Source organism: Octopus sinensis, linkage group LG8 (assembly GCF_006345805.1).
Source record: "Octopus sinensis linkage group LG8, ASM634580v1, whole genome shotgun sequence".
In the NCBI taxonomy this organism is placed as follows: domain Eukaryota; kingdom Metazoa; phylum Mollusca; class Cephalopoda; order Octopoda; family Octopodidae; genus Octopus; species Octopus sinensis.
This window is the reverse complement of record NC_043004.1, coordinates 22,850,032-22,875,477: the sequence shown is the minus strand read 5'-3', so window position 1 is coordinate 22,875,477 and position 25,446 is coordinate 22,850,032. Positions and strand designations below refer to the sequence as shown.

The 25,446-nt window shown below is 33.6% G+C and overlaps 1 protein-coding gene across 1 annotated transcript in view; it reads right to left on the bottom strand.

Annotated features, from left to right (window-relative positions):
- LOC115214978 (atrial natriuretic peptide receptor 1) overlaps nucleotides 1–25,446 on the bottom strand; it is an 853,780-nt gene that overhangs the window by 559,700 nt on the left and 268,634 nt on the right. Inside the window, exon 2 of the mRNA XM_029784078.2 lies at nucleotides 11,859–11,970. Coding sequence (XP_029639938.1) covers nucleotides 11,859–11,970 — 112 coding nt within the window. The remainder of the gene's footprint in view (nucleotides 1–11,858; nucleotides 11,971–25,446) is intronic.

The window sequence follows — 25,446 nt, the reverse complement described above, 5'->3', positions numbered from 1 at the left end:
AGAGGATATGGAGTTGCATATATATATTGTAGGAAGAGGTATGTATGTGCGCGTGTGTGTGTATAATATATATATATATATATATATATATATAATATATATATATATATATATACAATATATTTTTATATACATACGTATACACACACACACACACATATGTATATATATATATATATATATATATATATATATATTATATATATATATATATATATATATATATATATATGTACACATACAGATACAAGACCATAGACAAAAACATGCTCAAACAAACACAATTCCCTATCTTGCGAGAGCGGTTTCTCTCAATACTTGTTTGACTGAAAAGAAATATAGATCCATATAATAACTTAGAATAAGGTGAGATTGTATTTGTTCCCACACATAACCTATGACGTGAATAGGCTACCGTAATGCAAGAATCGGTCTTTTTACTTCTTTGGTGAGAAGAGATCGAATAAAATGTCTGTTCTGTCTGCAAGGAAATTAACTTCGATTCATTTATCAATACAAATTACAATTTTTTTCAACTTGCTTTCACTCAGAATTCTCGTTCGATAATGTAGGTACCAGGCACAATGTTTTGCGAGAATAATCACCAATTTCATAACAATTTCCCGAAAAATCACCACCACCTCCATGGCAAATGAGTTTGCTATAAATCCATTATTTGTCCATGCAACAAAGTGTTTATTAATATTATTAGTTTCCTTCCATATCATTGGATTTTATCAGAGTTCAGCAGTGAGCCATCAGCTGGTTCCACAGAGTGCAACATGCTATAGAATCGTTGCATGCTCGAGTAATAGCAATAAAGAAACCGTTATCGAGAAAATCGTGCATTTTCTAGATTTTAGTTAGGTTCCAGCATCTATTATCACATAGTTAATTCTTCACAGGAGACCAAAATTGAATAAACTCAATCATAGCGTAAGAATTACATTCAACTGTCAGCTATTTATTATACGCTTGCATGTATTCTCCGTACATTATAAACATTGACAATTGAGAGATATGCTGTTGTGAAGCAACGGTTAACCGCCTTATATCTGTAACTAGCATCCTGTTATTGACCGGTGTCCATCCGATTTTTATAACAATGATGCAACGCGAAGCTGATATATTCTCTTCTAGTTAAATCCTAATATCCAGCATCACAAATTCCTTAATCCAACCGTGGGGCTGGGGGCTTCTTCGTAAATATATAGTCAGTGACATCACGTGAACAACAGAAGGGCCACCCGGAAGGATTGTAATAAGTGAGGTCAAGTGAGCGGTGGGACGACTAGCGTGGGCCTCTTTAGTTATGGGGCAGTGGCTCGTGGCAGATGTTGTGGTCACGAAAGTAAAGGAAATGTGTCTAGGTTCTGGCCAGAGGATAGGCAGGTAGGGTTCCTACGGGTCTATTCCAGCTGGGAGATATCCACGTTATGAGACGAGAGGACCCGCGAGATATATGAGCGAAACGTCGGGTGGAATGATATGGGATTAGCAGCTACAGAAGATTAGAGCGTAAGGCGAAATCAACGAATGAAGATAAGATCGTCTGGGGAGCGATAACGAGTTTTTTAAGGCCTGTGCGGTAGATGTTAGGGTCCACACATGGCAAAGAACTGCTGGGTTGGGGGGACACTCGAACTAATTTGCTACGGTCAGGGATATGATCAAATGGGTATCAGAGCTCCACTAGCTGTCCCTGAAAGGAAGTAGAGATGATCGTACAGACGCTGTCTACAGTGGAAGTGATGGATGGAGAAAAGGTGTTAAAACCCTCAGGGACACGAGCTGCACAACGGAATTAGGTATCTAAAAAGTGGAACAAGATGAGTAGTGTAAGAGAAGTTGATGGTGGAGAGATTAGATATAGAGGTAGTAGTGAAGTGGAGGTCGTTATGGTGGGGAAGCGCAAAGTAGAATAAGGCTGAAAAGAATTGTGGTTGACCATGTGTTGGATGGAGTTGATATGGTGATACATGAATGTGATCTGCCAACTTAGGAGGTAAAGACGGTGGGTGTTATGTTTGGTGATACGGGGGCACTATGTGCTGTGGGTCTGCAGCAGGAGAGCTGAGAGTGCGGTGAAGAGAAACGTGCTGCTTACACCATCGTAGACAAGGATTTTCAGGCAGTGTTCGACGATCAGCGGTGGACAGTTCAGTTACTCTTGAAAGGAGAGACTCTGACGTTGAGGAATAAGGTAACCTATTATTAGTATAACCTGAAATATGATACTGGGAACGAGTTCGAGTTAAACGTGGACAGATGTAGCGAGGAGGAGGTAACGAGAGGAGTGTTGTTGGTAACGATAGCGGTGCAGACAACGAAAAACGAGCTCAGGCTATTATCAGAAGTTGGAAGCTGAACAACAACGTATCGTGCTACGCGGGCATCACACTTGCCGGTTTCTGCGAGCAAACATTGTGAGAATGGAGACAGAGGACGAAGGCTTCCACAATCATCGGCTCAAAGTCAGCACGTCTGCTGAGAAACGATGGAAGTATCAGTTGGTAGGATATAAAGACCAGACATACTATTTGACCAGGCTGGGTTTCGAGCTGAATTCATCACCAAAGATCATAGCGACGGTTCTCAAGTGTATTCTGAGGAAGTTGGACAAGATGGAAAAGGTCACCAAGTTCTATATTGACATCTTAGTGGACTAACCCGTGGTCTCGGCAACAGAAATCATAGATCACTAAAGTTCAGACTCACCGCGAAACCGCCGGGGGTGATGGAAGGTGGAACTGCTCTGAGGCGCAATGTGTAAAATCACAATTTGGGCCTCTTGATATATCGAAGCGGCAAAGACATTCCGGAACTAGGCCCCTGTGCATATAAGTATGTTTATTTTCCTTTCAACAACACAATCCATAGAGAGTAAGTTTCAATACGAGTACGTAATGAAGTTTAACAAAAGTGATAATTAAAAATCTGCTGTTTTCAGGGGAACTGTGGAAGATGCTTAGAAAGCGGTGCTTTAGCAACGCCTTAGCTGTAATAGCTGAACAATACTAAAAAGGTTAGCGACGGAAAACGAAACTGCAGAAAAAAAAATGAGGTTGCAAAGCCGTGTTGAATATGTAGTCAAGGTTTTATGCCGTACGCTACTGTAAGTGTATTGAATTTAAACAGATAGAAAAAAACAAAACAAAACAAAACAAAAAAAGACAAAAAAGAAAATGCTAATTAAAGTGCTAGTCGCATATTAATGTTAATGACGCTGAAACTGTATCTATGATTACTCCAGTCTATCTCAGACAGAGGATATTCACACTGTAGGTGTGTCAGAAGTTTTACAGGTGAAGTTCTGAAAGCATTAGCAATAAAAAACGCATGTCTGGTTGAAAGGTTTACAAGAGATTGAATAGCTTTAAGTCACACACAAGCATGTATCTGACTAATACATTGTTCGTTTTCCAGACATTTCTACATTACTGCATGTACTTTATATGCACTTTCTGACAAGTTGTGGTGCACCTGAGCACTGTATACAATAATTTCATTATTATTATTTAAAAAGTGTATGATGTGATGATTGTAGGAGTGGTGTAAGAACAGTTGGTAGGTTAAAAAGAAATTAGCTTTATTTAATGGTACATCTTTAATTCTGTAAGTTACAATATTTTGTTTGCTCCTGAGAAAGGTTTTATGAAAAGTTCATAACCGATTCGTGATGTAGTGTGTTTAAAACATACAGGGATATATAACTGGAATTCTAGGTTGTCCCCATACCCTATTTGTGATCCTAATTCTTAGCTCTAAAATACAATTTTTGTAAAAAAAAAAAAGTTGTTAGACTTACGATGTACATAACAACTGTTTATAGTAAGAAAATATATGCAATTCAAAATGTGACATAGATTTCATAGTGTTGATAGGTGGCGTGACATAAAGAAAGGAGATCTTTCTGAGTGCTGCAAACGCGTCTTATCGTAATAAGAATAAATAGCGTGCCAGAGAGAAAATTCAAACGATATGGAAATAGAACTATTCAAATAAAAATTGTCGATCATGTGACAACACAAATCCTGCTATTTCATATCAGAAATTTAAAGTACACAGGAAATTAGTCATTTCATCATCTGCAGAAAAGTTGGAGCGTTGCCAGATAGTAAAAAAAAATTAATATATTACTGGAAAAACCTAGAAAAACTTGAATGACATTATGAAACATCATTGGAATATTAACTTTACTTTTCTCAATATATGTCTTCCTGTCATAAATTTCAGGCCATTTGCATATATGCAAATTCCTTCCACTTATGATTATAGCATTGAAATATCATTTTCCAGTTAAAGACATATTCAAGTTTCAAATACAGTGGATATAATTTATACTGCTTGTAGATAAATTATCTCTCTCTCTCTCTCTCTCTCTCTCTCTCTCTCTATATATATATATATATATATATATATATATATATATATATATATACACATAAAATATATACATAATAGCAGTGTAATTATGCATGAAGATATATGAACATATAAAAATGTAAATTCAATGTTTGTAAATACACCTGGGTGTATGTATGTATGTGTATATATATTATATATATATACATGGGTATATATATATATATATATATATATATTATATATATATATATGTGTGTGTGTGTGTGTGTGTGTGTGTGTGTGTGTATATGTATATATATATTTTAATTTAGAGATAGTATACCCCTATCTCTCACCTAATAAAAAGAGTTTTTATTTTTATTTTAAATACCTACTGTTTTATTACTTAGTTTCATAAGGTACATCCTCGGGTTCCTAAACCACTCCGTATTTCCCTGGAACCCCTCTCAAGATGCGACCCCAATCATTAGGCCCTTATACAATTTTAATCAACATTCAACACAATAAACTATATTTTAATTTAAAAACACTGAAGTATGTGTCAAATGGGTATGTTTAAATTAAGTATGCTTAAATAAGGTTCGCTGGACTCTACAGTACAAACCATAATTCAGATAAAAATTCAAATAAAGATAAAAAGTTACAGAAATAAGAGTTACATGAATATAGTAAGGAATTAAGAAAATTCATTTGAATGAATGAATGAAACCCTTAAATTGTGTCTAGTGAATAATCGCATGTACTTATGGGGTTACGTGAAATACTTGCTCGCTAAAATAACGAAAATCCTTCCAACGCCGGCTTTGGCGTTGAGCGAGAAGTATGGGACAAGCGAAATATACCCGAGTGCATACATTCTCTCTTTCTCTCTCACTCACTCACACACACACACACACACACACACACATACACAAATACATACATACATGCATACATATATATATATATACTTACATACATACATACTTACATACATACATGCATGCATACATTCATACATACAGATACGTACATGAACTGGCTGAAGATGATGATAAAAATGTATTATATATTAGAGCATATCCCTTAAAATGCTGCTTTGTTTAGTGTCAAGAAGTGATGACAATCATATATTAACATGCTGCAAACACACACACACAACACACACATGAATATATGTGTGTATATAAGAAAAGAGATGACATGCTATCGCCTACTACTACTACTACTACTACTACAACTAACAACAACAACAACAACAACAACAACAACAAAAACAACAACAACAATAATGATAATAATAATAATAATAATAATTATTATTATTATTATTATCCGTTCTTTCTTAGGAAATAGGCTAGAAATGTTCTGCGAGGGGCAAGTTGATTATATCAAACCGATTGCACGACTGTAACTTATTGTATCGTCTTTGAAAGGATGAACGACAAAGGTGACCTCGGTGGAATTTGAACTCAGAACATAAAGATGGACGAAATACCTATTTATTTACTACCCACAAGGGGCTAAACGTAGAGGAGACACACAAAGACAGACATACGGTTTAAGTCGATTATATCGACCCCAATGCTCAACTGGTACTCAATTTATCGACCCCGAAATGATGAAAGCCAAAGTCGACCTCCTCGGAATTTGAACTCAGAACGTAACGGCAGACGAAATACCGCTAAGTATTTTGCTCGATATGCTAAAGATTCTTCCAGCTCTAAGCTGGCGAGTTGAAATGTAAAGGACAGGACCAAATATTGCTACCTAGTCTGTGAATTATAATATCTACAAAACTTCTGACCGCCAAAAATGTAGAATGTGTGAAAAGTATGTGGAACATGCGATCTGCTTCTTAAGTGCATGTAAGAGCTGTATGTAAAAGGAATACAACGCGCCTCCATGTTAAAGTCTGTTCGCACCTTAATTTGTTTTTATGTTATAAATACCGATAGAAAGTAACAGAAAAATAGTATGAGCTTGCGCCTAGTAAAGTAATGCAAATAGATAGAAAAGCAACGATATTCTGGGATTATGAATTCTGGTTGATAGATTAGTTGAGCATTGCCGACTAGACATGGGCGTATTGAACAAGAAAAATAAATACTGTAAAATCATTGATGTAGCCATTCCAAATGAAATGAATAGTGCGGGCAAAGTGGTTGAAAAATATCCAATTACTCCGAATTGAAAATAAAGATGGCAAGATTGTTTGGAATGCTAGAGGAAATGTAAAAGTGATACCACTTGTAATCAGGGCATTAGAGTCAATTCAACTGAGACTTCTTAAAGTGGTTGGGAATACCATGCAAAATTGAGGTACTAAAAAAAAACAACAGTCTTGCTAAGTACTGCGCATATTTTAGGGAACTATTTCCTGTCTGATGCCATGGTCGTGACTTGACAGGTAAATAAATCCTGCTTGACAAAGTAATAATAATAATAATAATAATAATAATAATAATGATAATAATAATAATAATAATATAGTATAGTATCGATGTATAATTTTGAAAGAGCCCAAAGAGAAGGAAGAAAGAACTTCTGTATTTTACTTGTATTTTATATATCGACTGAGGAATGATGAAAGGACAATTTACTTCGGCTGGATTTGAACGTTAACAACCTTACCTAGTCAATTACAGTAAAGCTCCAACAATTCTATCAATCCACTGATTTTTAAGGTCATAGCATATCTGATTCACATTTTTCAGCAAATACAACACATTCAGAAAAATACTAAATTAATTTCTGTAGTATATCCAGCACTCCATCCTATTCTCCCATGCTATATATATCCCCCATTCTGAATTATTTACAACTATTTTGGTTCAAATCTAATACCTTACATTCTCACTGCCAGCATCTGCAGCAATTTGTGTTAACGACAGTCACATTATCAACAGCCAATGTGACTTGTTTCTGAAACATTATCTTTCCACGCAGGATAAAGCTGCTCAATAAAACCTTGGGGAAAATTTACTAAAATGACAGCTTCACACTTGTTGAAACGAGGAAAGAATATGTATTAGATTTCTCTTGCATATGAATTAGAAAAAATATCTTTAAGAAAAATACAGTAATGCAAAAAATGGTTGCTTTTATTAAATTTAGGTTGAAAGTGTCTTTTAAAGTTTTGCTCGAGACAAATTGTATTCCATAAGAAAAGAAGGTATTGAACACTGTAGTGCTCAAATATGCATTAAAATATGTGTAGGATGTTCCAGGTAGGGCGTTGTTTATAAAACGTTGATTTGGATGAATGTTGTTCTGGACCTGAGAAGCACCACGAACAACAACAAATTGGTAATGATGCATTGCTTTTTATGCAGAGAAATGAATTATTATAAAAGTGTAAGGAAAGATGTATGGGAGAATTGAGGAGAATGATAATTATCTATGCTGGAATACTGGAATGTTCAAAAAACAATCTGAAACGTAGACAATTAATTATGTCATTAATAAATAAGAGTTCTGGTTTAATAATGTATTGACTTCTTTTCTCATTATTGAACTGTTCGGTGTTTATTTTGACACTTTGCTGTTAGTGTGAAAAGATTTCCGGCAAATTTTATCAAAAAATCTGAACGGTTAATTATCAATTCCACAGAGTTGTTAGAAATGTAAATTTTCTCCTAAAGTTCCTCTTAAATAACATTAGTTACGTATAATCACCAAAGATGAACGAGCTGGGATTTTAAAGTTTTCGAAAGAGAGGAATATTCAATAGGAACTTTTAATAAAAATATATTTACAATTGTATTCAAATAAATGACAAGCGTTGTTATCATATATGAATGGGCAGTGTCAATATTTTCATGACTTTCATAGAAAAGTGTTAAGAAGAGGGATATTAAGGAAATGATTCATATTTCTAAATATCATTTGTTGACACTTCAGTTTTACGTCCGGAGCATCTAGAAATAGCAACTAAATCTACCACATATAAAGCGAAGCAACCAGCTAAAAATAACAGCTGCATGTGTCTTATAAACGCTCAATTACTATTAACAAGAAAATAACATATGTTCATGTAATAATTATATATATATATACTCATAAATATATACATACATACACACACACGCATGCACACACACACCACACACACACACACACACCACACACACACACACACACACACACATATATATATATATAAGATCCAAGGATTGATATGTAGGAAGAAAGTTAACTTCAAGCAGTCCGGAGTAAATATAAAAAAAAAACATCTTTCAAAGACAGAAGTGATTTATTGAGACGGAATATTGTCGGTGTTTTTCGTATCGAAGTACGATCAACTAAAAAAGGTTCTTTTTATATTTCCCGGTATAGCTGGAATCTCTTTCATCCTGAATCTACAAGATCGGATGCAACGTAAGACTAAAAGAATCAACCACCACGTCGAATTTCAAATGAAACAGAAGTAATCCTTTTTCAGCCTAAATCAATAATTAAAATTTATTCGTTATTCTATAATTAAAGATTGTAATTTTAATTGAGTGACCATTATATCAATCGCGGTATAAATTACTGACAGCACAGATTAATCAATCATGAATGCTTCGACTGTGTAGGACGAACTGATAATTATAACTAATAGCGGGACCCGTGAATATTTCATGGAATTATAGGGTTATTTCTGAAAACTTTATCCGAAAAGCCTGGAAGCATAGTCTGCGTTATGCCTATTTCAAAAGATAGTCGCTCATCTGCTACTCATTGAAGCGTGAAGGAAATAGGAATATAATGATTTCTTAATGCAATTTATATATACATCTTGTATACGTTATGCACAATTTTATAGACTTAATACACAGCAATCTCCCTCTTTCTCTCTCGTTCTTATATTTACATTCACTTCTCTCTCTTTTTTCTTTTCCCCTCTTTTGTTTTCGTTCTCTCTTCAACTAATAACGTTACAGACGGGCTAGGTAACGGAGGAAAAATCTTAGTTTAAAAAAAATTACACATTTCATTCATTACCACTTCTCCCGCTTGGAGGTTTGTCTATCATCCTTAATTAACCTTAATTTGGGGTCCTTTTAAACGGGATGATCTACTAGGCCTGTTAAGAATTCCACATGAGCCTTACCTGCAAAGTCATGCGCTGTTTACCATATCAGGTCACCATGTCGCCCACATATGGTCGTGATGCATGTGCCTCGTGTATCCTTAATAGTCAGATATGATGGGGTTAAATGTAAAGATGGTATACAACATACTACTATGAAGGAAACATTAACAAAGGAATACTACACGAGAATGAGACTCATACTGAAAACTGACCCCAACTCTAAAAATTGCATTAACGCCCTTAACACCCTGGTACTTCCAACAGTCCAATATAGTCTTAACATCCTTAACTGGAGTCCTACGGACCTCCAACACCCAGACAGGAAGGCAAGAAAACTACTGACATCTAAGAATATGCACCACCCAAAAGCAAACGTTGAGCATCTGTACCTACGTAGAAGTAATGGGAGAAGTGAAATGATACAGGTAGGACTGTGCTATAAGATTTCTACAATAGAAGTGAACATGTACTTATCTGGTACTGAGGACTGGATGTGCAGCTTGTGTGCAAACACGAAAGCAGCAAAAAGTCACATTCTATTGTGAATGAAGCTTGCAAAGTCGCAAGGGAACTTTGCACTAACCCTGCATTAGATGGAGAACCTGAAACTACTTCCACCAAACAAGTAAATGGAACAAGTAGGCTGCAAAAAGACCGGGACGAAACAGATTGAGGAGTGGTAGGGCCTGAAACCCCTGCATGGACAGTATATTCTTCGAAGTCGAAATGCTGATGTAGATGAGGCAACAGCCCGTCAGTAGCTGAGAAGTTCAAGACTGAAATCAGAGACTGGCGGTTTCATATTGGCGGCACAAGATCAAAGCTTGCTTATCAGAAACTAGCAGGCTAGCATTCTTCAAAACCGTTCTGACCGTAAATGTAAATTCTGCAACACATTTGACAAAACAATAGACCTTCTCGTTTTGGAATGTCCCGTGCTGACACGAAACGATTACAAAAATCGCCACGATAGGGCAGGTCAGTATTTACACTGGAAAATATGTAAACACTACAAAATCGGCACACCTGTTTACTAGTATAAACATCATAATGAGCCAGTCAGTTAAAGGTAAAAAATGTCACTATCCTTTGAGATTTCCCAGTCAACACCGACAGAACAATGCAGGCTAATCGTCCAGATATAATTATTAAAGACCGGCAAGAAAATATTTGTAGACTGATAAATGTAAGTGTTCGCACTGACAAAAGCGTATCTATTAAGGCTATACATTTTGTGGGTGTGTCATCGTCGACTACATAGATGCCAGACTTATTTCAGACTTATTTCAAACGTAGCGTCAAACCGTACTTATTTCGTCGACTCAAAAAGGATGAAAGGCAAATTAACCTCGGAGGAAAATACCGGTAGCATTTCATTCTCCTCGCTAACCATGATAAAGAGAATTGGAGTATATTTGTTGATGCTGATGCGAAGAAAGAGTTAATTTACTAAATCGTCAATTTTAAATGATAGGCAGTGCCAAGATGGGTGATAAAAAGCTTTTTAATGGACTTAGACGAAAAAAATATACTGATAGATGAATTCAATATGGGATAATTAGAATATTTTTCATGGATTAGAAAGTCGAAATGATAGCAAAACATGTTTGATACAACAAGAAATGAATGCAGATGGTATTAGTCGACAAAACTTTAAAATTTCTTCTTCACATTGTGATTCCTTCAGTTTCAACATTGAAAATCTATCAATTGCCCAACATACACATCTCTGATACTAATTAAATACGTCGCACAAGAAATGACATATTCGAAATATATCCACATTGGAATGATGCGAAGAATATCAGTAAATTGTCTCTTAGCAGCTGAATATTTACCGGTTTAAAATCACGATAATTTACTGTCGGACAGGACAATTTTGTTGTAACATTTCGTGAAATTTCAATGTTTTGAAATTTGTTGAATATGATATGTTGACAACATAACAAATAGCAATACTCAATCATATAGAGTGTATAGAATACTGAAGCAAAGTAGGTGAATGATATATATAATTGGCATAAGAAAATTAGTTTCCTTATTTTCTATTTAGTTGCAAAATATTTCTTTCTAGACTCTAATTCGTAGATGTTCTATTTGTTTATATAACGAACGTATGAATGTTGGATCGCACTTTATTAAACGTAAATACTTATATTCCTGCTCGTATAGTTGTTTTACTGCTCAAAGAGCAACAGATCTTCGATAGACAAAACTTCCGATGATTTTGTCATGTAACGTATGCATAAACTCAAACAATAATCTAGTCAAGAATGCAATCAATCACAATGTATGAAAATTCTCAGAAATTCCACAAAATATCTGGAGAACTATTAATTCGATCAATTTCACTCAGTTTTAGTTCAGACTGTCAGGAACGATATTGTTCAATAATGCGAGCAAAAGGTGTTATAGTTGCCATTTTACTTACCTGCTAAATAAATCAATATTTAAGAAGACATATTCCCCGTTGTTGAAATTCAATTCCTCAGCTTGTATCATAATGTCCCGAACAGAATCTGGGTTGGCACAAAGTACAACGACTGAAAAAGAGATAAGATAATGTACGTATGAGATAGGCATTATATTAATTTCTTTAAAACAAAACAAAAACAAGCACAATCATATATATATATATATATATATATATATATATATTATATATATATATATATATATATATATATATATATATAATATATATATATATATTTTTTATTTTTATTTTTATTTTTATTTGAGAACATAATCCTTGTGGAGAATGGCGATTTGACGTCTATATCTAGCATGTTGACTGTCCACCTTTTCGTGTTCAGTCCTTAATTGGTATATATATAAATATATATATATAAGGATTGTATATGTAACTTATCTGATATATACATGTATATACATCTTCACATATATATTTTCTCAGATTACCAAGCACTGAACTGCTATTTCCTCAATTCTTCATACCTTTGCCCCACAATTAAACTATACTGCTACACATTGGTCATTCCTATACCTCTTAATCCCCACCCATTCCTCTGTCTTTTACTCTACAATACCTTTCTCTCACTATCCCAACTCCTACTTTCAAATTATCTCCACTGACCACTGACTGATCTATATCTTAATTTTTCTGTTTTCTTTTTTCTTTATTCTGTTTATTCCTATCTTCAGGGTTTTTATTCGTTATTTTTTATAAACCCGTTATTTTTACTAATCTTCTCCCTCCTTTCTCTTTCATTTTTTCTTTCTCTCCTCTTTTTCTCTTTTTTTCTTTCATTCCACTCTTTCTGTTTTCAATTTGACCAGACTAATACACTGATCCGAGCCACTGATGATGAACCCCACAAAAATACTAACAAGCACACTTAATTTATACATAAACAGTGACGTAGACCGCCTCTAGCAGAGGCTTAACATCGATCCGAAATGCTTTTGAAAGTCGCATCATATTTCTTCCGCAATATTTTTTAACCGCCAAGTGTCGAAGTGCATCCCATGACCAAGTTTGCATACATGAGGTTGATAACATCATAAGACTTGGAAGGCAGCTGCTTGAGCAACACTCTGTCGGATAACTTAGAATACATGCCAAATGAAGTCGCACAACTCTACCACAACGCATCATCACATGAAAGGATGACCCTATATGAGCAGACGACTATGCATGGGTGTGTTAATAGAAAGCACCGTGGTGATAGTAACATCGATCATCAAAGCAATTTATCATGGACGGATAGCCGGATTACTACCTTCCCCTTTGAAGTGTATGCGTTTGCAATCCAGGAACAGGAAATTTCAACCAAGTACCTCTTGCACAAACGGGAGAGAGATGCAGGAAAAGCCGTAAACTGTGACAACCGATGCAGACTTTGTAGAGTTCACACTGAAGATATCTCCTACATTATAAGTCGTTGTCCGGAAATGTCATCACGGTATTATTTACCGATGACACATGATGTTGTAGCTAGAGCACTCTATAATGAAATCTGTCGGAAGTATAATCTCGAGGACAAAGAAATAAAAGCTGATAATATGGTAGAAGTCATAGTCACTCATAATGAAACAGAATATTGGTGTAATGTACCAGTGAAGACCTCAATAAAATGTAAAGCACAACAAACCTGATAGAATGATTTGAGATAGAGAAGAGAAACTGTGCACAGTTGTGGAAATTAGCTGTCGAGCGGATGTTAACATAAAGCTGAAGATCAGTGAAATAGGGAACACCTATGCTGAACTATTGAGAAATTGGCAGTTACTCTATTAAGATTACAAGTTCAGGTTTATACCTGTAATTATTGGGGCCCAGGGATATGTAACACGCCGCCTAAATACGAATCTTGATAAATTAGGCTTCTCAAAGCCAAAAAGGTGTAAGCTAATTCGAAGACAACAGATCCAATCCATCACTGGAACAGTAAAACTCTGTAAAACTTTCCAGAAGTTTATTATTTAAATATATATGAGCATGTGTAGATCTGTAACTATTTGTATGATAATACATACATAAATCATACAAATTTTCACATACCGGTTCTTTCTCTATTGGTAAGAAATCTTGAAAGAAACTGATTAATTACAGGCATACATACAATAGACACACACACACACACACACACACCACACACACACACACACACAATACACACGCACATACGCACAAATAACTGAAATTTATTACGTTAAATGACAATGGACTTCACATGTTTTACAAAAATAAAACAATGCTTTGAAACTAAAAATATTCTTTGAACATTCCTAGGTAATTTAATCGGCGAAAGTTTATTCACTTGAAGAATCATCAGAGTTTCATTCTATTGATGTCGAACCTTTGTACCATTAATTTACAGAGAATTTGTCAATTTTAGGTAAATTTCACAGAGCTTATGGCAGAGAACATAAAACAGTGGATTTTAGAACATAATATATTTTCCGGAGAATCCTTCAGACAGCTACAGTGTTTTGTAACCTTATATATCCGGACGGAATCTCATTAGGTTTCATACTTCAATTATCAATGAAAATAAAAGAAATAAAGCAAAATTATAGTGTTGAAAGTAATAAGTGTCTGAAGTATAAAACCGCCAATAATATAAATGGATAATGTTTCTAATTATTGAATATTTGTGGACACACTTTTGAGATTGAGGTTAAACATAACTGCTTATCTTGCAACTACTGTCAACAGGATTAATTAATTAATGAAAATTTCATTATTTTCTGTTTACATGAAAAGGAATTGTCTAATGAGTAGTAATGACAGATAAGACGTCGAGAATATTTATACTGTCAACATTAATTTACTGATTGAGAAGTAAATGTTTTGTTTCTTTAAGTAGAGATTTAGTGAAACATTGGACTAACAATTATAGACAGATGTATTGAAATATGTTTGTTAACATTTTGCTGTTCATTCTGTATTGCTCCATTAGCTATTGCTGAACGCGTTGGCTAAAATTTTAAATAAATGATAAAGGATATCGGAGATAAATGTGAGCACAAAACAGACTTAAATTGATTAGTTTGCGTGTTGGCAATATTTAATTCTAATCTTTCTGGAATTAAAGATAGGAAGAAATATTTCAAATCAAGTAATTTAAAGAAACAACGAATGCTACAGAGCTAAAGATTAAAGTGCAATCAAGGCAAATGCATGGGTATTTCATAGTAGAATATTGTGGCTTCGCATATTTTCAATTGATTTTAATTTCATATCATTTAAAGGAAGTGTTATGCTGTTTTGGTATCAGATTTCAATAAAAAATCTACTTAATATGGAAATTATGCTACAAATAAGATAAAAATTGTATGCCATTGCATGTTCACTTTTATCTGTAAAGAAAATATCACCTGAAGGTATGGGAATATTATTTAAACATCTTTTTTTAAATTATACCTCACAGAAATAATTGTCAGTAAGGAAAAGTAATTTAATGACGACGATGATGATGATGATAACGAGGATGATGATCGTGATAATGAAATTAATAATAAAATTAATAATGATGGTAATAATAATAATGATAAGGATGATGACGATTGTGATTTCTTTATTAGATAATGATTTCTTTAATAATAATAATAATAATAATAATAATAACAATAACAATAACAATAATAATAATAATAATAATAATAATAATAATAATAATAATAAGAAGAAGAAGAAGAAGAAGAAGAAGAACAACAACAACAACAACAACAAGAGCAAGAACAAGAAGATGGGGAGGAGGAGAAGAGGAAGGAGACAAGAAAGGGAGGAGGAGAAAGACAAGACTAAGAAGATGTAGAATTAAAAAGGAGAAAGGATGAAATACATGCGTGGGCATGTTAAAGAAAGCCAACATTATCAAATATTAATTTAAAAGAGATAACTATATTAGGAAAAGAGGAACGCTCCGCCATGGTCGCCCGGTCTCTCAGAAACAGTGGCCTCAGTTTACTCCTTTTAAAGAAACATTGAACAATGTAACTGTAGATCGAGATACTAAAACGAATTCAGCATGATTATAGTTGGGAGACATTTCAGCTTATATTTTCCTTCTGAACTAATTTAGGCCTACATGTAAGTAAATAAAGCCAGAATTTATGCGGTTTCTTGTGCTTGATATCAGAATGTAAATTAGTTTAAACTATAATTAGTTTCAATTGCAATTAGTGTCATTGACAACTTAACCGGTTGATTAAGAAAAGTTAGGAAAGACAGTTATGTTAAGAAATCTAAACTGATTTCAAAATCGACATTCAAAATTTAGCGCTTCGTTTCTATCTTACAGCTATAATTTTCAAAAGTACATACAAATATATTTATTTCTCTTCAATCCGATAGATCCAATGGCTAAACACATTGGATGTTTCAGCTCTTTTATCCTGTTATCGCCTCTGTTATACACTATTATCCCGGAGACTGGGTGTAGTTTGATCAAAACTCGGCCTTTTGTAAGTGACATCCTTCAGACTCCACCACAAACCGGCTTTTCGGCGGAGTCATCTAAATCCTTTTTCTACATGTTCTTCGTGGAGTTGTTTACAAGTTTACAAATGAAATAAATAAAGGTATGTTAAATTCTGTTGTGCATTGCCAATTTATACTTAGTTCTAAATGGTGTAATCATTATTCTGATGTTATTGTATCACTCACTAGTATAAATATGTATACAACGCCTATCAAATTAAAGTTCCCGACATAGGAACAATAATTTCATAAGTGCAGTCCTCGCTGTGTGGTAAGAAATTTGCTTCCTAACCACATCGTTCTGGGTTCAGTCTCACTGCGTGACAATTTGGGTAAGTCTTCCACTATAATTACAGGGCGAAAAAATATTGTGAATGTACTGGGTTGATGGAAACTGAAAGAGGCTCATTGTATAATACAAACACACACACATATACATACACATGTCCACATATATATATGTATATGCTTGTGTCTGTAACCTCGTGTCTGACCTCACCATTGCCTCCTGATAGCCATTGTTGGTTTGCTTACGTCCCCATTTCATAGTGATTCGACTGTTAGGATAAGTATCAGGCTTTAAAAAATAATTACTGGGGTTGATTCTTTATACTAAAATCCTCAAGACTGTGTCCCAGAATGGTAGCTGACTAATGACTAAAGCAAGTAAAAGAAAGATTCAAAACGTATCCAATATTAGAGAAATGTAGAGACTATAGAAAACTTGTTCTAATAATTCCAATAATTGCATCTTGTTTCATCTGTGACTTAGACGAAGCAACATTGTTAATTTACGCGTTTAATTTTTTTTCTTCTTTATAGTAAATCGATAGAAGCTAGAAATCAATCGAATCGCAGATTCGGTACATTGAGAAAATGTCATAGTAGTAAAGATCTTGTCACTAAAGTGTTAAAATTACAACAAAGGAAAAATAGATTTGTAATATTTAGTTTGATATGATTCACTGTAAATATTGATTTATACATTCACAGAAAACAAATTAGGTTTTGAGCGAACTATTTTTCCTCGAATACAGAAACACAGTTAAAATAACATTAGGCGTAAAACATCAATAAGATTTTATGAGAATATGAGCAGGCTTAAAAATAGTTTTATAATACTAGGAAATTTAGATTGAAATTACTGCACTAGATGGATGCTGTTATATTTTTGTCTGTAAAATGGAGTTCTACTACAATAGTTACAGTGTCTCACCATAAATTGAATTATACAGTTCTAGTTATAAGAGGAAAAATAACAGACACACTACACAATATTTAGGTAAACATGTATACATATACGTACGTGTAGATATATGTACATGTGTATGCAAGTGTTGATTTTTTAAATTAAAATACGCTTACTATCTACAAGAATGAGATAATCTTTATATATAAAAGTGAGGTTGTGTGCTGTCTGTCTCCTACGATTTAGATTCCTAACTACTCCCACATTTAACCAAAACCGGGTATCTTATAGTCGTGATTCATATCGAGCCTTTCTGGGTATTAGCGCGCGTCTACGATGAGTCTACGATTAAAAAAAAATTACCATCAATTTTTCACATTTTTAATGCATTTTTGGCATATATAAGGGAAGTAACTCTCTAAAAATGTATTATTAAATCTCAGAACGTAAAAAGCTACAGTACCCCCCCCCCTTTGTGGATAGCCATATTGAGATGGTTATTATACTTTACATCTCTAACAATGCTTATATAGTTATTTCCCTTACAAACCCGAGCAACGCCGGGCGATACTGCTAGTATATGATATAGTTAGACTGAAACTCTACTGGAGAACTGTTTGACGCAGCAATGGAATAAGAGGGCTCCTATCAGGCACATTATTGTGGATTGTCCTCTAGTTGCGTTTAATTATTGTTGCAGTTACTCTTCTTAATTTGGAATTGAATTATAGTTTAACTAAGAATAAGACCACGTTAGTTTTTATGTTCTGTTACACATTCCATTCACTTCTCTGCTATAATTCCGGTCATATCAACCTTAGTACACATATTAATCTGTCACATATTTCATCGTTCTAGTTTGCCGAAACGCTATGGTATGGGATATAAAGGGACACTGAAATGAACGACATCACTTTTTTCGTCGAAAGAATTATTTCTGACACAAAGGCGGAAAGATAGACTTTGCAGTTAGAATAAAGCATCTGATAACATTATGTATTTTCATAATGTGTATTACAAAATGAAGTGTCATGAATCAAAGTTGAGTTTCACGTTGTCCATATGCAAACGTTTAACACACATATATATAAACATACGCGCACATACACACACATGTATGCATATAACTGGAATTCCATTTGTTACGACTACGGAGGTCCCTGATGATCTGGCAATAAATTGTGTTCAAGTAAGCGATGCGCCGTCACTTCGCCACGTGTCTTCCCTACACAAACACACACATACACACACACACATATGGGATTTTTACATGGGATTTTAATAAAAGATTTTTGTGATAACAATTTACACCTTTGAAATATCTCTCTATATATAAACGGCAGTTTGTCTGTGCGTGTTTCTGTGTGTCTGTTTGCTTGTACCTTCACCCTGACCACGGCTTTCAACCGATTCTGATGAAACTTGACACACACATAGCCCAATGTCATAATTCAAAACTAACGCAGCGAAAATTTTGAAAAGTTCCCCCAGTTCTGAAGAAAATCGATAAATTCGACATGGGGTCCAGAATCAGAAACACAAACTGTCTAGGGGACGCAACTCCACCTTTTTTAACTAAAAAAAAAATTTACCATCATTTTTTCCCATTTTTTTACTATTTTTTGGCTATAACTCTCTAAAAATGCTTTATAGTTATTTCCCTTACAAACCTGAGCAACGCCGGGCGATACTGCTAGTTAAAAATAAAAATTAAACATATCATGAACAGAAATATTTAAAGAGAATTTCAGGACTCTATATAATTATAATTTTAAGACGTTATAATGCTGAGAAGATGTATTGTTTTTGTGTTGAAAATCTCAAAAGTTTTGATTATAAACAGTATTAAAATAAATAACTATAGTATATAATTATGGTCACATGCATCATTGGTTATAGATTTTCGAAGACCGAAGAGGTTTCAGTTTACTCGACGTTCGATAACCACCAGTTTGGATGTGCACATACATCTGTTGATTATAGGATAAAATGCGATTTATTGACAGAAGTAATATAACTAAATAATTTACTTCAATTTCAAATGTTTTTAAAGGAAGTACTATTCTATATATTTGTTGTTTCAGGTATATATATATATATATAATATATATATATATATATATATATAATATATATATATATATATTATATGTATATATATATATATGTATATATATATGTGTATATATATATATGTATATATATATATATATATGTGTGTATATATATATATATGTGTATATATATATATATGTATATGTATATATATATATATGTATATTTATGTAATATATATATATATATATATATATATATATATATGTATATATATATCTGTATATATATATGTATATATATATATATATATATATATATAATATATATTATATATATATATATATATATATATATAATATATATATATATACCATTTATTATTCATTATTCAATTGAACGCGACGCATCCTTTTCCAAATAGGTTTATATTCTTTTCCTGCAGGGCCGCTTAGACGAGCGGACATGTTTCTCTCTCTCTTTTCTATCTTTTCTCTTTTCAAAAAATTGTTTCTCACAAAGTTCACTATTTTCATCTTGTTCTGGTCTAACGACCCGACATGTTTCTTGTATGTTTCCACTGTCATATTATTGCTCGCAACTTTGACCCTCCATAAATCCTAAATTCTATTTTAGAATTTATGGGAGCAACTGTCTTTGAAGACTCATATTGTCACTGAATGCTCGAAATGAGGAGTAGATAGACAGCCGACGTATCCATATATACATACATACATATATTATTATATATATATATATATATATATATATATATATATATATACAGAGAGAGAGAGAGAGAGAGAGAGAGAGAGAGAGAGAGAGAGAGAGAGAAAGAGAGGGAGACCCGGCCTTGCTCGAGATTAAAATGGCAATTTTTTTTTTATAGTTTTGCCTATTCATTTATGTGTCCATCTTACCTAGCGATCTTATCTTGTACAAAATATTTATGATTGTCACCTGTTTCTAGAGGTAGTTTTGATCAGCCATTTATTTTTAGGATTTCAGAGGAAGGCAGAATTTTTTCAAGGCAAATTGTCAAAAATTTACATATGGACTAAAAAGGTTCACCTAAATAATGTAAGAAAATCGTGTAATGAAGTTCAGTTGTTTAATGTGGGGTCGGATAGGGGCTGTTAGTTGGTCCATACAGTTTCAGATAGTTGACAAAAAAAAATATATCGTATACTCCAGGATTCATTTCTATGGCAACAATATTTTGGGAGCAGAAATAGTAATAGATTCAACGACAGGACAAAAAGCAAAACCGACAGGTTATCAGATGAGTTTTTGCTTGTGAATGCTATCCGATTCAGTTTGCTCCTAAGTGGTGTACCAAGTGTTAATTAGGCGTTCAACAGCACTCACTGGTGCCTATAACCTATTATATTATCTCACTTACTTAATGTAATGCATTGCTAATCCAACCACTTAGGATATCAAAAACCTTCTGATAGTCCAGACACAATGTAATTAAATTCTTGCGACATTTTTCTGTTTTTTCCTCGATCATTCTGTTAACCACAAGTGGTTATATAGATTCCACACATTCTTCTTTCATCCAGCTTGCTTACGCGTTAAAATGTTGGTTGCACCACAATGGTCCAATGCGTATAACTTGTACGTGATCTTCTGGCAGTCTATTTGTCGGTAATTTTTAGTAACAGTGGTTTGGCTATTCTGGAGGAGAAGAGTAGTCGCAGTTGATAACCATTGGGCCAGTTCTTCTGAGACCTTTGTCTGTCTATGTATGTATGTATGTGTGCTGTTTTCCGAATTTTACTTCATTAGTGAAGAATCAGATTTCTGTTTCAGAAACAAAGCTCTTTCAATGGAATGTAAACAATTGCATATGCGCTTTTATGTACGTACTTTTCAATATAACCTCGTACATATGTGTGCCCGCATATGCATACGTATGCATGTGTGCAAGTATGGACGTCGGTGCATATATGAGTGTGCTTATAAAGCACACACACTCACCACCCCCTTATATGTATGTATATATATATATACAAATTGAGATAGGGGTTGTAAATGCAACCCTCCATGGGATAACATATATCCAATATACTGCTAGTGAAGTACCCAACAAAGTTAATACATAAATGCTAATGACTCGATTCAATCAATTCATTTACTGTATTATATGGGCAAAGGTAAAATGATTTACCACAAATTACTAATACAAGATAAGAAAATGTAGAAATACATCTAAATCAAATATTAATTACCATATAATACTCACTCACATACTTTATTAAACCACCACATAATAGACTGTAGGGTTAGATATAAAAAGCAGAACAAATCAATGTACATAAAGGAATGTACATAAAAAAATAATGTTATATAATAAGTAGAATATATATAAAAGAGAATATAAATATAAGTAAATATGTATATGTATATGTTGTATTATGGGTATGCACCCACACCCATGTGGGTATATATGTAGACTGATTTATATTACATAATCTCCGAAGAGGCCTTATGATATTTTTGTAAATGTCTCATTTATATCTATATATTGACCTACCATTAAGGGCTAATATTGGTAAAATGAGACATACTTATCTACATGGCCGAAACAGCTGTAAGATGTAATCTATACTTGTATTTATATTTACTTATATTTATATTCTCTTTTATATATATTCTACTTATTATACAACAGTACTTTTTTATGTACACTTTTTTACGTACATTCCTTTATGTACACTGATTTGTTCTGCTTTTTATATCTAACCCTACAGTCTCTTATGTGGTGGTTTAATAAAGTATGTGATTGAGTATTATCTGGTAATTGATATTTGATTTAGATGTATTTCTCCATTTTCTTATCTTGTACATATATATATATATATATATCTTTGAAAAACTGATGGTCCCTCTGTTAAGATGACGATGGTTTCGATTGATCTAATCAATAGAACGGCCTACTCTTGAAGTTAACGCGCATGTTGCTGTGTACTTCACAAACACGTGTACCCTTAAAGTAGTTCTGAAGGAGATTTAGCGTGACACAGCGTGTGACAAGGCTGACCTTTGAAATACAGGTACTTCAAATTTTTGCCAGGTGAGTGAATTCAAGGAACAGGAAATAAAATATCTTCCTCAAGGAAGCTGGTAATTGAACACATGACCTTACGATTGGGAGGCAAACACCCTAACCGCTAAGCCACACGCCTTCACACCTGTGATTAGAATAGCCCCTACACACACACACGCACAAACACAAACACACACAGACACACAGACACACACACACACACAACACACACACACACACATATATATATATATATATATATATATATATATCATGACACACAGACATATAGTTTGTGTGTTTCATGTAATAAAACATGCATAAAAATATTTATCAATATACTTAACAAAAATACTAAATACATGTTACGAGGGGAACTTATCTCCTGTGCAAGACTGTTTTCAATAAATGTGTGAGTAGCTATTTGAACGATGAATTTTGTTCCACTTGTTTATATTACCACGTTTCTTGAAATGTCTTTAAGGATAATTGCTGAATATGCTTTCATAATCTCGAATAATCCTTAAATTTTCCTTATGTAATTTCTAAATGACTTTTGTTAGTAAATTGTAAATGGTACGATATCTTCTAATCCGTAGTAGAATAATAAGTTATAGACAATATGAGATTAGAAAAGCTGAGAGCTTAAACAAATTCTCCGTGAATCAAGGTACTTTAGTTACGAAACTTGTAGATATATGAAATTCATACATCTCGCACTGTGGTTATCTTTAACTTTTAATCCTCCTGAGGTTGACAAAATAAGTGCCAATGAAATTATATAAAACTGAGCTGACAATGTAGTAATTTACCTCGTTTACAAAAGAAAAGAAAAAAAATTAGAAAGTAGTGCATATACATACAAATATATATATATATATATATATATATATATATATATATATATATATATATATAACAGCTATTTTGTTCCACATGGGTAATGTATAGAGGGAAAATAGAAGTTGAAAATGCACTGAGAATATTTTAAATATTTTAAAAATTATTATATTTAAAGATTTAGCCGGTTTCACAGTGTAAACTGAGTGTCTTAATGTACCGCACCTATCCATGTTATTCCCCATCCTAGCCACCATGAATCTCGATGCCACAATTGCTGGCTTTTTAATTTCTTACGGCTTGAAGAAGAGATGTGATGCCATTCGTGAACTGAGCCTTCTTTATCAGATTGTAAAGATAAGGTTGTGTGTCTTATGTTATTATGGTATCTATTGACTTTGAATCTTCCAGCAAGCCAGAACAGACTTCCATCCTTTCTTTTTACAAATCGCGTGCAAGAAGCCGAAGTACCCACATCGCACCTACTTTCCTATATCTTCTGTAATTTATTGTGACCACATTCCACTTGCACAGCAAGCACAGCGAGTGTGACTCGTCTGTCCACACAAATCAGTTCGTCCACTAGATGATTCGAGTCAGTGATCACAAATGGCCCCCCATTGCATTATTTTAATGCAATGCTGGTTCCCCATTCTTGAACCATACACATCTGAATAGATTTCTATTGTTGGTGGTGTCATCATCGCAAACGATCTTCTGTGGGTGTCGGACAGCTATCTCATTTCCTTCCTCTAAATGTTGTTTTTTTATTCGAGTCTATGATCTGCATGAAATGAAAGAAGAAAGGGGGAGGAAAATTTATCATAGTGGGAGCATTAAACTACCAACATTTTCACTTTCAACGGCCTGTCTAAGTTAATAAAGAAGTTATGCCCACTTTTGCATTACTTTCTGTACAACTCGCATGGATAAACACAAATATACACAAATATATATATATTAATGTGTTTATTTGTATATCACCATGCATGGATATATAGTACATATGCAAGCTTATGCCTTGCCTATACGTGTGCGTGTGGTATTTATTTTCTCGATTATCCTGCATCATGATATTCACGAGAGATAAAGCAATTTCTGCAAAAGAAAAAAAACCCTTACGTTATAGATATGAACCAGATCGCGAAGACAGAATTGGATGATAAAGTTTATATACTACTTTGGAAACCTGAGAAGGTTAATAAAGTTTGGTAAAGGTATCTTCCATGTCCATGATAAATAATAATCATTTTATGGAGATTGGGGTTTACTATAGGTTAATAATTGTTATTCATATGACAGAACTATTTAAGAAAATAGAATATAGCGTTAACGTCCATCGTGAAGGCTCTATAGATGAAAGTAATAAAATATATTTAGCGAAACCTAATTCAAACTGTATGCCGATAAGAATAGATAATATAAATGAATATTTCCCTAATGCATAGAGTAAGCAGTATGTCCATATCCTGTGAATCTATAAGAACTTCAAAATATTAGTTAAAGGAACTGAATACTTTGTCCCTATGCTACATAGTCAATAGTGGCAATAGGAGCTTTTATTTCCATACACGATTAGCACATGCAAAATGTCATAGTTTAACGATATCTTTCTATACGCTAGTTTAGAAGAACGGTCTCCGTTTGTAACATATTAAGAATTCACTGATTAAGAATACATTACGATTCCGTTGATAGAAGGCCATGAATAATCGAAAGAATATAGTAACTTAACAGTGGAGCTGCATTCATCAGTTTTATACCGATATTGAGGACATATTGGAACTAGTTACCCATCTTGCTCTAGTCATTATCTGCTATATTAAAAACGTGGGAAGCTGTATGAACACTAGTCTTGTTCAGCCAAGGCCCTACCAGTGCTAAGAGCTATGAACAATATTAAAAAACTCAGAGCTAATGAGGATCTAAAAAGG